The sequence below is a fragment of the Molothrus aeneus genome, chromosome Z, assembly GCF_037042795.1.
Source record: "Molothrus aeneus isolate 106 chromosome Z, BPBGC_Maene_1.0, whole genome shotgun sequence".
Lineage (NCBI taxonomy): Eukaryota > Metazoa > Chordata > Aves > Passeriformes > Icteridae > Molothrus > Molothrus aeneus.
The window spans coordinates 9,012,778-9,027,004 of record NC_089680.1 but is presented as its reverse complement, the minus strand read 5'-3'; the positions used below and the strand labels follow the sequence as shown (position 1 = coordinate 9,027,004).

The 14,227-nt window shown below is 60.8% G+C and overlaps 1 protein-coding gene across 1 annotated transcript; it reads left to right on the top strand.

The window, feature by feature from the left end:
- Positions 1-546: 546 nt before the first annotated feature.
- On the top strand, positions 547-9,976 carry TMEM8B (transmembrane protein 8B). Its single transcript, XM_066569540.1, has 13 exons — positions 547-606; positions 3,657-3,846; positions 4,873-5,080; positions 5,212-5,345; positions 5,480-5,739; positions 5,990-6,345; positions 6,645-6,741; positions 6,938-7,061; positions 8,394-8,536; positions 8,715-8,893; positions 8,979-9,125; positions 9,200-9,316; positions 9,478-9,976. The coding sequence occupies exons 1-13, from the start codon at positions 585-587 to the stop codon at positions 9,811-9,813; spliced, it is 2,313 nt and encodes a 770-aa protein (XP_066425637.1). The 5' UTR covers positions 547-584; the 3' UTR covers positions 9,814-9,976.
- The last annotated feature ends 4,251 nt before the right edge of the window (positions 9,977-14,227 follow it).

Sequence of the window (14,227 nt, the reverse complement as noted above, 5' to 3'; positions counted from 1 at the left end):
GCCCGATGTCCCTTTCCCGCAGCCTCCCATCTCCATTCCCGCCCGTGTCGCTGTCCCTCCGTGCCCCGGTCAGCGCCGGGTCCATCCCGGGGGGAACGGTGGGGGGGGGGATTGTCTCTCGGTGCGGTCGTGGCGTGGCGCGGCCGCCGGTGATTGACGTGCCAAGGGGCCAATGGCTGCGCGGGAGGCGGTCCCGGTGGGCGGGGGCGGGTGACGTCAGGGCCGCCGGTGCGCGGCGGGGCGGCCGGAGGCGCGCGCCCCACGGCAGCCGCGGCGGCGGCGGCGGCGGCGGCGATGGCCCGGCGGGGCGGCGGGGGCGGCGGGCAGCGCCTCCCGCTGCCGCTGCCGCTGCTGCTCCTGCCGCTCCTGCTCCTGCCGCCGCCCGCCGCCGGTGAGCGCCGCCGGGAGACCGGGGCAGGGGGCGCGGGTGTGGGGCGGCGGGGCGAGCGCGGGACGGGGCGCGGGAGCGCACGTCGAGGGTGCCGGCGCGGCGGGGGCTCGGCTGTACCGCGGGGGACTCGTGTGCGGCGGGTGGGAGAGGCGGCGGAGCGGAGAGCGGGGCTCCGTGCGGCGGGACGCGAGGGATGAGCTCGGGATGGGTGCGAGGTGCGGGAGCCGTGGGGTGTGGGGGTGCGCGCAGTGGGGCGGGGGGCGGCTGCGGACGGAACGCGGGGCTGTGTGCGCTGGGCAGGAGCTGTGGGGCTCGGGGTGCGTGCGGCGGGACGCAGGGGATGAACTTGGGGTGGGTGTGAGGTACGGGAGCCGTGGGATGTGGGGTGTGCGCGCAGTGCGGGGGTGGGATTGGAGCGCCGGGATGTGCGCGGTGGGCAGGGGGATGCAGGCACGGGGCGCGGGGTCCGTGCGGCGGAGCACAGGACAGCGCGCCGTGGGGCAGCGGGATGAGCGTGTAGTGGGCGTGAGGCAGAAGAGCAATGGGATGTGAGGGGTGCACGCAGTGGGGCGGGGGCCAGGTGGGAATGGAGCACGGGGGTGTGCGCGGTGGGCCGGAGGGCTGGAGGTGTGAGTCACGGGGCAGAGGGATGAGCTTGGGATGGGTGTGAAGTACACGAACAATGGGATGCGGGGTGTGCGTGCAGTGGGGCAGGGAGTGGGTGAGATGCGGTGAGCAGAAGGGGTGCAGGTGGGGGGTGCGGGGCGCCATGTGGTGGGGGTCAGGGGATGCACTTGGAATGCAGCTTGGGATGAGCTACACGAGCCATGGGATGTGAGGTTTGCATGCAGTGGGGCAGGGTGCGGGTGAGAATGGAGCACAAGGGCACAGTTTTGGGGGGATGTCATCCTGGGATGTGGGGTGCACATGTGATGGGACACGGTGAGTGTGGCACAAGGGATGGGGCCAGCGTGCAGTGGGGTGTGGGGCAGATATGCTGCAGAGTACAGAGGTGTCCCCAGCTGGGTGTGGGGTGTCATGGGACACAGGGTACACCTACACTGGGACATGAGGTGGGTGCGATGGACACAGAGATGCGTGTGCAGGGGGCTGTTTGCATAATGGGCTACAGGGACGCCTGTGTACAGGGTACTGGATGTCTGTGGAATGGGATGCGTGGATGTGCGTGCAGTGGGGCACGGTGTACCCATGCAGTGGGGGAGACAGATGAGCAGTGGGGTGCAGAGTTGTGCGTGCGGGGAGGACGCAGGCAGTGCACGGGCAGTGGAACACCCTGGGACGGAGGCGTGTGCGTGGGCAGTGAGTGGGCCCGGGGGGTTGCAGATGCAGGGCAGAAGGCTGTGTGCGTGCAGGGGGCAGCGGAGATGGACAGCCTGCAGAAACGGGGGTGTGTGTCCAGCGGGGCGTCAGGATGTGCGGGGGATACATCAACGACAATATGAGACCAGGAGCAGGTTGTGGGGCAGGGAGCTGGCTTAGTGACCGAGATGTGGAAGGATACTTGGGGGCTTCGAGGGGCATCCCCCGGGAAGGAGAGAAGCTGGCCGGGGCTGTCGGTGCCCGGTGCCGCGGTGGGGCGGCAGCGGGAGCTGTGCGCGGTGCTGACCGCCGGCCGCGGAGCTGTCCGCGGTGCTGACCGCCGGCCGAGACCTGAGGCTGTAGCCGCGGGGCTGGTGTCCTGCGGCTCTGGCCGCTGGCTGCCTGAAGCAGGGGGGCTTTGGCTTTTCTCCTTCCATCCACTGCGCTTCCATAGATAGTAATCGCAGTCCATCCTCCAGCACCTTTCCCCTGCTCTGGCTGCACTGCCATGCCGCCTCAGACTGACCCTCTGCTTCAACCAGTTCCCTCACCTTGCCCTGGGTGAGAGAGTTTGGAGGAGCTGCGCTGGGACCGGATAGCTCTGGGTCCTTCCCCCAGTTCCCCTTCTGGAGTTGTGTTCAACACCCTCCCTGGGGTCCCCTGCCAGGTCACTGTCCCCACGTGGGGCTGTGGAGTGACCAGGTGGTTCCTGGTGGAGAAATTGGGATCGAATGCTCTTGCATTGAGGAGACAGGTGCTTCATGCCTGGCTTGTGCCGGCTGGGAGTGAAGGGGAGGGGGAGCTGCCTTTGTTCCAGACAAGGGAGCAGATGCATGTCAGTGTACAGCCTGCTGGGGCTGCACACACGCAGCACAAACACACGTGCATACAAGCACATGCGCACACTCCCGGCCAAGAACATGTAGTGCAAAGCAGACCCTCTTCTCAGCTATCCCACTTCGTGCTGGAAAAGTCCTCCTGGGCACAGACCTGCTCCCACCCCACCCTCTGTTGGTCTCCCCCTTTACAGCAGCTTGTGAAGAGGGGTATCTCATTCTTGCTGTGTCTCTAGAGAAAAATGAATGGGCCTTCCAGGCTGGCACTGGTGTAGTGTGGTAATGGTAGGTGAAGTTATGGCTGCTGTCTCTGGTCCTGCTCTCTCTTGTGACAAAGAAGTGGCTGTCTCACTGCTGCTGGGGCTCCTGAAAATCGACCTGTCAGGCAGCTTGTCAGGGGGAGGTGGCCCCCACCTGTGCTGTGGGCTTGCAGGAAGCATCTTTCAGACATGGGGCTGTGCACAGGCACACACCCCCTTGGGCGTGGGCTTGCACGCCTCCACTCTGCCGTGCACGCAGACTGCACCCACGTGTGCATATGTGCACACATATGTGCACCGTTCCTCCTCCACAAACCATGGGAGAGCTGGGAGGCAGTGCAGGAAGTGCTCTGCCTGCTCCTTCTTCTTGTGGCTCGAGGATGAAAGTCTGCACTTTATGATGGGCTCGGTGCTGAGCCTCCCCAGCAGGCAAATGAGGGGGAAGGTGTGTTCCTGTGGGAGCTGATCTGCTAGGGCATAGCTGAAGCCATGAAGAATATCTCTTTACTATTAGAGGTAAAATGCAGGGAGCAGAGCATGAGCAGCCAGGACCATGGGCTCCTCAGGCTACTGCAAATCAGTGCCCACAGCTTGATGAACCAGACTTGAGGCTGTGCTGAACCAGGAATGATGCAGACTGTGCCAGGGCTGGGTGACACAGCTGGGGACAGCTGACATCAGCCCTGGGCATTCACTGAAATGGCACTGTCCCAGCCCCTCCTGCCTCCAGGCTGCTGGATGCTTGTGACATAATCAGAGCCTGGGTGGTTGGCCTGCTCTGGGGGGGTGCTCCACCACCCCCTCCCCAACCCTTTGCCCCACTGAGAGCCGCTTGGGTCTCCTTTGCAGACGGGCTCTTTGTGACCGACTACTTCACCCGCACACCACGCAAGCTCAGCCCCTTCCGCTCCTTTGCCAGCATCGAGCTCTTCCACTTCCACATTCCTGAGGACACAGTCATCGCTGTTTGGAACCTCATCACCTTCAAGGAGCAAGGTGGCACCTTTGGGGATCAATGCCCAGACCGCAGCATCACCGTGTGAGTAAGCAGCCTAGCCTGCCTGTATCCTTCCTCCCTGCCTCTGCTGCTCCTGCCTGGATTTGCCCCACAGCTTGCCTGCTCTTGCCTGCTTCTTTAGAGTCAAAGAATCATAGAACCACAGAATCCTTTGGGTTGGAAAGGACATTAAAGATCATCTTGTTCCAACCTGCTACCATGGGACGTGTTCCACTAGAGCAGGTTGCCAACTGAGTACCATGAAGCTGCTTGCTCATCCCCCCTGCTCCCCCAGTGGGGAGGAGAATTGTGGAAAAAAAAGTAAAACTCGTGGGTTGAGATAAAAACAGTTAACTAATCAAAATAAATATGCCAATATCACTAATTATAAAACAGCTACAAAAATAATAATAATAACAACAGTAACAAAAAGGAGAGAGAGAAGTAAAACCCAAGAAAGATGAGTGATTCATCACACAATTGCTCACCACATGCTGACTGATGCCCAACCTGTCCCCCAGCAGTGATTGGTGGCTCCATGCCAACTCTCCCAAGTTTATACACCGGGCAGGAGGCTCTATATGGAACAGAATGGTATTCTGTATGGTATGGAATATTACTTTGGTCAGTTGGGGTCAGCTCTCCAGGCCATGCTCCCTTCTAACATCTTGTGCACCCACTCTCTGGCAGAGCATAAACACTGAAAAGGGCTTTAGGGTAAGCGCTGCTGAGCAACAACTGAAACGTCAGTGTGTTATCAACATTGTTCTCATACTAAATCCAAAACACAGCACTGTACCAGCCACTCAGAAGAAAATGAACCCTATCCCAGCCAAAACCCAGACAACATGTACGCTCTCTCCCCATGATTCATCTTCCCAGGACCAATGCAGGCTCCACTCTTCTGTGCATCTCACAGATGAACTGTTTTGCTTGAACACCCACTCAGGAAGGCTCAGTCTCCAGAAAGGTCCCAGCTTCCATGATGTCTTCAAGCACAGAGGAAGACACTCACATGTAGGACACACTGCCCAGCCTACACCCTGCTGACTGCTGTCTCTCCTGCAGGTATTTCCGCTCAGGGGCTCCATCTGTCATTAACCCGCTGCACACGCACTTCCCCAGGGACACGGCCGTCCCTGGCTCCTTCGCACTGACCCTCACCTGGACCCTGCCCAACCGCACCACAGGTGTCTTCAATGTCACTAGCCCACTGCCCGGGGACTGGTTCCTGGCTGCCCACCTGCCCAAGGATGAGGGCAAGATCTCTGTTAAGGTGAAGGGCCTGGAGGGACCATGGTGGGGCTGGGGTCTGACTGCTTTGGGCTGGCAGTGCTCAGGGCAGGTGTCCCAAGTGGGGGCAGTGCCTTGTGCTCCTTGCCCTGTGCTGACTCTCCTCTGCTGCAGGGGCTCTACGAGGAGTGCCAGTATCTCTTCCAGCCACAGCTCATTGTGCAGCGCCTGGTGAACATCGCTGTGCTGTACCCCGGTCATGTCACCGAGCAGAGCATGGCCCCCCACAACCGCTCCTGCCTCTACAAGTGAGTGTGAGAAGGTCACCCATGAAGGGGGCATTCTCAGGGTGGGGAGATGGGGGTGTCCCATCCCTCTGGCTTCCCTCCCCAGCCCTGTTAGTCCGTAGTGATGGGCACAGCCTGGCACTGCTGTCCCGCAGGGTCTTTGTGCCCAGCTACACATCGCGAGTGCTCGTGGAGGTGCTGCGGTGCCGTGGCGCTGAGGGCTGCCCACTCTGGTTGCGTGTGCGGGCCAAGGCTCCTCCCTTGCACAACTCCACAACCCTGGACTGCCGGGAACACACTCCCTGCCAGCTGGCACAGGACCTGCCCTTCTGGCAGCACTGGTACTACGTGCTGGTGGAGAAACACCCTGGGGTGCCGGGCACTGTCTCCTTCCAGGTCACCGTGCAGCTCACAGGTGAGGGTGCATGTGGAGGTGTGGGTGGAGGCATGGTCTTTACTCTTCTTTGGTGTGGGGGCTAAAGGATGCCCTCAGGATCTGTCTGCAGCTGGGCACAGGGTTATACTCAGCTCTGCTGGGATGGGAATGCTGTGAGGTGTTGGGGCTGGGTTGCAAATGGGGATGAATGGCGGGTAAGAAGGAAAGGTGAGAATGAAGAGTGGGCTGGGGCTGTGTGGTGCCCAGGCTGATGGCTCTGTCCCTCCAGACTGTTCCCGACCCAGCCTGGCCCGGCCACCCTTCCTGCCCTCCAGCGCCTCCATGAACATGCCCCACTCCTTCGGCTCGGCGGGTGGGCTGGCGCTGGGGGACAGCCCTCCACCCACCAGCCCCAACGACACCAAGCACCCGCTCCCCATCCCTGTCACCTTGCACACCGAAGAGCGGTGCTGGCCTGTCCGGCCCACGCTGCGCAACGAGCTGGACACCTTCTCTGTTCACTTCTACATCTTCTTCGGGCCCAACGTGTCGGTGCCGCCCGACCGCCCTGCTGTCTTTGTCATCAACCTCCTGCCAGTGCTGGACAGTGGTGGGGTGCTCAACCTGGAGCTGCGGCTCAACGTGGTGAGGTGGCCACATGCACCCTGGGGGGGGCAGGGTGGCTTGGGATGGGGGGCAGGATGGGAGATGGGTGATGTCAAGGCTTCAGCAGGGCAGGGAACAGGATTTGGGGTCACAGGCAGTGGTTGTGAAGTTTTTGGGTGATGGAGAATGGATTAGGGTGCTGCAAGGCCCAGGTTCGGGGTGTTCTTGTGTGAAGGGCAGTGGGTTAGGGCACTGCTAGTTGGTGTGCTGTGATCCAAGTGCTGTCAGAGCAGGGGGCACCCCTGGCACTGGTTTAAGGCCATCTCCTTTGCCGTCAGAGCTCCCTGTGTGGTGAGAATGTGACAGTGTTTGGGTGTCTGAACCATGGAGTCCCACTGACATCTGGTGACAATGCCTCGGTCACCTGTGAGACAGGTAGGCTGGGCTGTGCATGTCCATCCTGCCATGTCCATGGGGTCACAACCCCTGTGTCTTGCATGAGGCTGGCTGGGGGGAGGCTGTAGAGACCACGGGGGCATGTGGCCCTGGAGCCTGGCACAGGGTACCCCTGTTCCAGCTCTGTCCAGGGCAGGGGGCTGCTCTGCTCACCCAGAGCTCTTCTGACCCACAGAGTCTCTGGCAGGCTTCCTGCTCTCCGTTAATGCCACAGCCAGCCTCAGCCGCCTGCGGATCCCCTACCCACAGACCGGCAGCTGGTACCTGAGCCTGCGCTCGCTCTGTGCCACGGAGCACGGGTAAGCCCCAGCAGCACATCCCCTCCCTGTGCCCCGAGGGGGGTGTCCTCACTGTGACCTGTGCGTGCCGTGGGTCTGTGGGTGCACCTGTGCCCTGCGCTGCTGTCTCTGCTCATTGGGTGCATGTGGCTTTGCGGGCCGTGTGTCACTGTGTGTCACCGCGTGTCACCGTGTGTCACCGCGTGTCACCGTGCGAGCGCTGCGTGGGCACGGATGGCTCCGGCTCGCATCTGCCTGGCCATCTGCGGGTCCCCGCGGCTCTTCCCTCTGTCTCGCAGTTAGGAAGTGCCTGTCAGCCCGCGAACGCCGGGCATCTGTCAGCGCCTCTCTCTCCGCCCCCGTCTGCGGCACGGCCCATCTGTACCCGTGCCTGGGAGGGGAGCGGGCTGTCGCTGGGAGGACAGGGCTCTGCTCTGCCAGTGAGGGGCCATCTCTGGTCAGGCTGGGGCTCTGCTCAGCATCTCCAGGGACTGCTGTGGCTCTGTTCCTGGTCTCTGTGTCTGCCTGGAGCCTTGTGGAAGAGTGAGGCTGGTGTGTGTGTGTGTCTGTACGTGCAAGGATGCATGACTGCGGATGGTGCTGCATGCATGTTTGGGTGCATAGGTGCAGCCAGCTCTGTGTGCATGTTCTGGTTTGCACAAGCAGTCAGGGCTTTGCTGAAGCAGTCAGGGCTGTGTATGTTCTGCACACACGCATGTGCAGATTAAATTGTGTGAGGACACAGTCAGTGGACAGCAGACCCACGTGCAGCTGGCACTGTGTGCATACCTGTGCATGTCGGGGTGCCTGTGTGTGCCCACCCAGCAGCTGGACATGCTGTCAGCATGTGGGGCTGCCTGTGCTTGGGGTTGCTGAAGCTAAGGAGTGCTGGCAGTGCCCAGAGTCTTTTGCAGGGGCAGCCCAGGGCAGTGGGGTTGTTGTGCCTGCTCTGACTCCTCTGCTGCGTTTCTAGTTCACGCTGAGTTGCCAGCCACAGTCAGTCCTTCCCTGATGGGCTCACACATGGCCATTGCAAGGCAGGGCGTAGTGTTTGCACAGCAAAAGCCAAATGAAATAGGAACCAGCTGAGTGTGCTGCTAAAGGCAGAGGGGCTTTAAGCGTGGCCACGTTCCTCCTGCTCACTCAGGCTGGCACAAACAATTGAAGCACACAGGATCCTTGGGGACCAGCTCTCAGCTACCTGTGCAGCACCAAAGAATCTCATTCTCAAGCTTGCCCAGTCCCTGGGTCTCCCATCACCTGCCAAGTCTGGGTGAGACAGGTGGCTCTGGTAGAGGCAGGAGCTCTTCAAGGGCCCAGGACGAGGGCTGACCCCTTTCTCCCACCCCGCAGGTTTGAGCCGTGCACCAATGTGACAGCTGAGGTGTACCTGCGCGCCTACCTCTCACCCTGCATCAACGACTGCGGCATCTACGGCCAGTGCAAGCTGCTGCGCACCAACAACTACCTGTACGCTGCCTGCGAGTGCAAGGCTGGTGAGAGCTGAGCCCGGCACCCACGGACCCTGCATCCTTCCCTTCCCTTCCCTTTGGATACCACTTGTGTCCCAGTAGTCCATTCGTGCCAGGTCTCTGCAGGGTGTTGGAAAGGGGGTTCACCCTTTCCAGACCCTGTGAGTGCTGCAGTGGTGATGGCAGCTCTCCCTGGTCACAGGCTGGAATGGCTGGGGCTGCACGGACAACGCTGAGGCTTTCTCCTACGGCTTCCAGCTCCTCTCCACACTGCTGCTGTGCCTCAGCAATGTCATGTTTGTGCCTCCCGTGGCTATTGCTGTCCGCAGCCACTACCTCCTAGAAGCTGCTGTCTACATCTTCACCATGTTCTTCTCCACTGTGAGTGTGTGTGGGGCAGCTGAGGGGCAGGTGAAGGGCTGGGGCTGTGCGGGGCAGCTCTCACAGCCTTTTCCTGCTACCCCAGTTTTACCATGCCTGCGACCAGCCGGGCATTGTGGTATTCTGCATCATGGAGTATGATGTGCTGCAGTTTTGTGACTTCTTGGGCTCTCTCATGTCTGTCTGGGTCACTGTCATCGCCATGGCCCGGCTCCAGCCCATAGTCAAGCAGGCAAGTGTGGGGAGGGAGCATGCAGGGCAGGCATGGAAGAGATTTATCCTGATGGGTGCCCCACTGCTCCACAGGTGCTCTACCTGCTGGGGGCCATGCTCCTGTCCATGGCTCTGCAGATGGACCGTCACGGGCTCTGGAACCTTCTGGGGCCCAGCCTTTTCGCTTTGGGGATAATGGCCGTCGCCTGGGTAAGATGATGTCCCTTATGTCCCCATCCTGACCCTGCCAGCATCTCCTCTCTGCTGCCCTCACTCTTCCCTGGCTCCTGAGGGGTGTGTCACCATGGCACAGAGGCCGCGCCTGTCCCTGCTGTGTGTCCCTGTTCCAGCCTGTCCTCTCCCCACCACAGACGGCTCGCACCATCCGTCGCCGCCACTGCTACCCTCCCACCTGGAAGCGCTGGGCTTTCTACCTGTGCCCGGGCGCGCTGATCGCGGCGGCGGCCGTGCTGCTCTATGCCTTCGTGGAGACAGAGGAGAACTACTTCTACATCCACAGCATCTGGCACCTGCTCATCGCCGGCAGCGTTGGCTTCCTGCTGCCGCCCCGCGCCAAGCCCAGCCGGCGCCTGGGGCCCCTGCCCCGGCGCAAGGGGTGTGGGTACCAGCTCTGCGTCAACGAGCAGGAGGAGCTGGGCCTTGTCGACCCCGCTGTGGCCTCCATCAACAGTATTTGTACCAGCTGATGCTACCAGCTCAGACTCCTCTGTCCTGGACAACAGTCCTGTGGGGCTCGGCACCCACTCTCTTTGCTGGCCACCCCTCTCTGGGGTGCCAGGACTCCTCTGGACAGGCACACAGCCACCTGTGCCAACCTGTTCTTCCAATTACAGCCTGATTGAACTTGTCTCCAGGGGTTGCTGTGGCTCAGTCTGGGGCAGAGCTGTGGGGTCTCAAGGCTGAGCTAGGTCACATTCCCCTCTTTGCCAGGCCATGGAGTTGCTGAGGGGATGTGGTTTGGTGTGGAGCGGAGGAATGGCAACAGTCTCTGGCTCTCAGTCAGAGCTGCCACTTTATGGTGGCTACTCTAGAGCTGATGCAGCTCCAACAGAGCAAAGTGGCTGGCAGGAGGTGGGGAGCAGAGACCGTAGTGTTTTGGCTCCTGTCATGACAGGTTTCAAGGCTGGGATGTCTTTGTTGGGGCACTGTGCTCTCACAGATGGCTGTCATGTCTGACCCGGGAGCACCTATGCTGTACCAGGGCATCTAGGATCCTCTCCAAGCCTGCAGGACCGTGGTGAGCCCATAGCTGTAGGGGGGGTAGGTGCCACTGGGTGTTTATGCTGCCTGCCACAGCAGTGCAGAGCTCTGAGAGGCCTCTGCCTTCAAAGGCCACATCCTCAGGAGCCCACAGCCTGTTAGTGTCACTCCACTGCCTGGACAGCCTGCCTCAGCACCCCACATGTCACTGTCACCCAGACTAGTGACCCTGTGTCCCTGCTGTTGCCCCCAGCGCTGTCTCTGCAGGGCACTAGGCTCCAGTGGGAGGGCACTGCATGGGCTGCACCCTGTGACCCGGCTGGGACAGCCCTTTCTCAGCCCCCGCTCCTTGTGTGGCTCATGGGCAGACCTGTGGGCTCAGCACTCACTGCAGCCAGTGGTGACCACGGTGTGGTGACACACTCTCAGGCTGTGTGTGTACCCCAAGGACAGGGGGGTTTCACTGACACAGTAGCTCAGAGGGGTCCAGGGAGGACAGGAAAAGTTTCACTGACACTTCTCACCCCTCTGGGGACTTCCCCAACCTCCTGAGAATTTCTCAGCCCTGCAGGGGTCTTCACGGTGGAATCCTGAGGCAAAGCTCTGCATCCTACCAGCCACATACTGGCTGAGCAGAGCCCACCCGCCAGCAGCCCCCCTCCCTGTACCCCTGGGGACAGAGCCCGGCACAGGGAGATTTACTGGATGCTTAACAGGATTAGCAACTGCAGGCAGGCAGGCAGCTATGTAATAGGATTGCAATCTAATTAAAACTGCTTCTTGGGAGCTGGGCCCCAGCTGGCCAGAGCAGGGTGGGCTTGGGGGTTTGTGGCGGTTTGTGGGGACTGTGGGGATGGGATTGGCAGAGCAGGAGGAGGGATGAGCTGGTGAGGACCATGGCAGTGCTGGTGAGTTCAGGGGTTTGCTGCCTCTGTCTCTGGGCCTTGGTGGGGACTATGCCCATGGGGAGCCGGCCTGGTGTGGAAGTGTGCTGGGCAGCCTGGGCAGGAGTCCCAGTCATTGTACAAGGACTGGGGAACCTGCATCTGCCATTTTCCTTCCCCCTGAGCTCATCCTCCAGCCCTCTTTCTGCCATACTGAATGTCCTGTCTGGCCAGGTGACAGATCAAGGATTAATTTTTTAATTAAGTCCAATTGCACCCCACTGGCAGTAGCAGCCCCCAGAGGATGAGGAGCTCAGCTTTAGCTTTCACATCAGCAAGAGGGTGGAGTGGAGTGCCTACTGGGCACAAATTTGTCCTACACCAATTCATCCCAGTTTCATGGAGGTGTCAGGACTGCATGCAGCATCCTTACCCATCCCTCACCCCCTGTCTCACTGCTGCAGGGCTGAAGTGCAAACCTGCTGCTTGTCAAATTTGTGAAGACTCTACAATAACAGAGCCAGTGGTGGGATGAGCTGTGCCTGTGCAAGCTGCTGCACAGCCCCTGGCCTGCCTCACAGCAGACACCACGGGGTGACACATATGGGACTGGACCCTTGAGGGGTCCTGGAAGAGGTGGGCAAGGGTTTTAGCCAGGAGAGCTGCCCAGGGAAGCCTGGAGGAGCCACACACCAGCTCTGCTAGACTCTGCTTTTCTGGGCAGCTGGTGCAGCTCAGAGCTCCCTCTCCTTTTAATTAAACCAGCAACTGCATTTTTCATCTCAAGGACAGGCCACGCATCTGACCGCACTGCCCAGGAGGGAGCTCAGCCAAGCAGCACTGGAGGGAATCCAGGCACTCTCTGCCAGCCCAGCTCATCTCTGGAGGCCCGTGGGCTGCCTGCTGAGAGCTGGGAATCCCCATTCTCACTTCATCTCGCAGTCCCAGGGTGGGCAGAAACCAATTCCCCTGCCTAGTTCAGGGTGCAGCTCGGTGCAAGTGCAGAACACACAGTACAGGACAGGAAGGGTTTTTTTTCCTGCAGGACAGGAAGGGTTTTTGCTCCCTGCTCCAGGCACCAAGCATGGAGAAGCAGGTCTCTCCTGTGGCACACCCAGCACAAGGGGGGTGTGTGCCTCTCCCACCTCTCCCTGGGACACACCATGGGGGACTCCAGTTCCCCTCAGTCACCTCCCCTTTGTTGCAAGGTCAGGAGCACCAGTGTGTCCGTGCCTGTGGGTCTAGTGAGTTTTCTGTCACAGTTCCCCATGGCCTCCAGCCCCTGCGCCTTGAGGATGCACTTGGGCTGAAGGCTGGACTCTCCTTCCTTCTCCTCCTGCTCAGAGACTTTGGGCTCTCTGTGAGTCCCACCCTCCCAGTGTAAACAGCTTTCCCGACGTTCCATCCCTGCCTCTGCCAGGCACAGCAACCACATAACCATGGCAACAGTATCCCTTATAACAGCCAGGTACATCTGACATCTCCATGGCAACCAACTCCCGGAACAGCCGATGAGGAGCTTTGCTTCCTCAGTGCTGGAGAGGGATGGGGGGGGGTGGTTCGAGCCATGCCAGGTCAGGGGCAGACGCAGCTGGGTAGAGTTTTTGACTCGGGTGTGTGGCAGCATAAGTCTCTACAGCCTCCGTCCTGACAGGTAGGATGCAGTGGGCACAGGGGGTGCACAAGAAGGCGGCAGCCCCGGGAGCAGTATCACCCTGATTGCTGCATCCCTGCTCCATCCTGCCTGGGCTGTCAGTGCCATCGGGCCAGCGCTCCCTGCTCCAACACAAGTTTCTTGGAAACGTGCATCCCAAACACTGGTGCTGTGCTTCCTGCCACAACCTCCTCCCACGCCAGTCCCCGCTAAAGAGGTGCTCGGCCTGTTGCCCTCACCCTGCCCTCCTCGGGGGCTGCCGGACCCTCCCACCGCTGCCCGCCCAGCGCCTCCTGTCCGCGCTCATCACCCAGCAGCCCTGACGCAGTGTGTCGTTGCAGATGGCAATTGCATGCCATGCAACTTTAATGTGTCAGGCCTGAATTATTGAGCCCTGCAGCAGACTGCGCGCACGCAGGCAGCACCCGGCATCCCTCCTCCTCCTCCTCTCCCTGCCCACGTGTGCCTGGCCAGGAAGCAGCGGGAGGCGGCTGGTGAGAGGTCCAAGGTTTTGGGGTCTGTCTGGGTGCCCAGGGGTGCTGTGCCCCTCGCTAACCGCCGTGGCTGGGAGGTGTGGGTGGAAGGGTGGCTGGGGGTGTCACCAGATCGGTCACCTGGGGGTTGGTGAGTCCCCAGGCAGGTGTCTAGGGAGGGACGTGTAACCCTGCCGTCCCCGCTTCAGCACTTTCTCCCTGTATCCTCATGAAACCCCGGGTCAAGAGGCACAGAGCCCCTGGAGCTGCCCTGGGAGTCCTCAGCCCTCCTGCTCACTGTGCTGCCAGACCCAGGGAGGCAAAGCCTTTCCACCCCAGTCAATGTAAATCCCATGGTGGATACAGACAGAGCTTGCTCCCTGGCTGGACATGGCTGTCACTGTGCTGCTCTGGGGATGATGAAGGGCTCAGAGAATGCCCTGGCTGCTCTCTTATTTTTGCAGCTTGCCTGAAGCACCCTGCAGCCACTCGATGATTTTCTCATCAGAGTAGCAAGGCTTGACTGCCCTCCCCACACAGCCCCATCCATCACCTACGGCTGGCACCACCGTGCAGCTCACAGGCACTGGCCCTGTCCTGTTCGTTCCCTGGCTGTCCCTCAGCCCTGCAGGCAGTGCCTGCGCCATGGCCAGCCCGAGGGAGCAGCTCTGTGCATGTTTTCCCTGGGGGAGCCCATGCACAGCCTGCTTGCTCACCCCTCCTCCTCCCCCATGCTCTAGCTCCAGGTCTCATCCTCCCTGCTGCCATCCCCACCCTTCGGAGAGGGGATCAGGGACCCCTCAGAGCTTCGCCCCCAGTCTGCTGCATGCTGGGTGAGGATCAGCTGCGAGCCAGGCACTCACAAGTGGGAGATATACCAGGAAAAAGC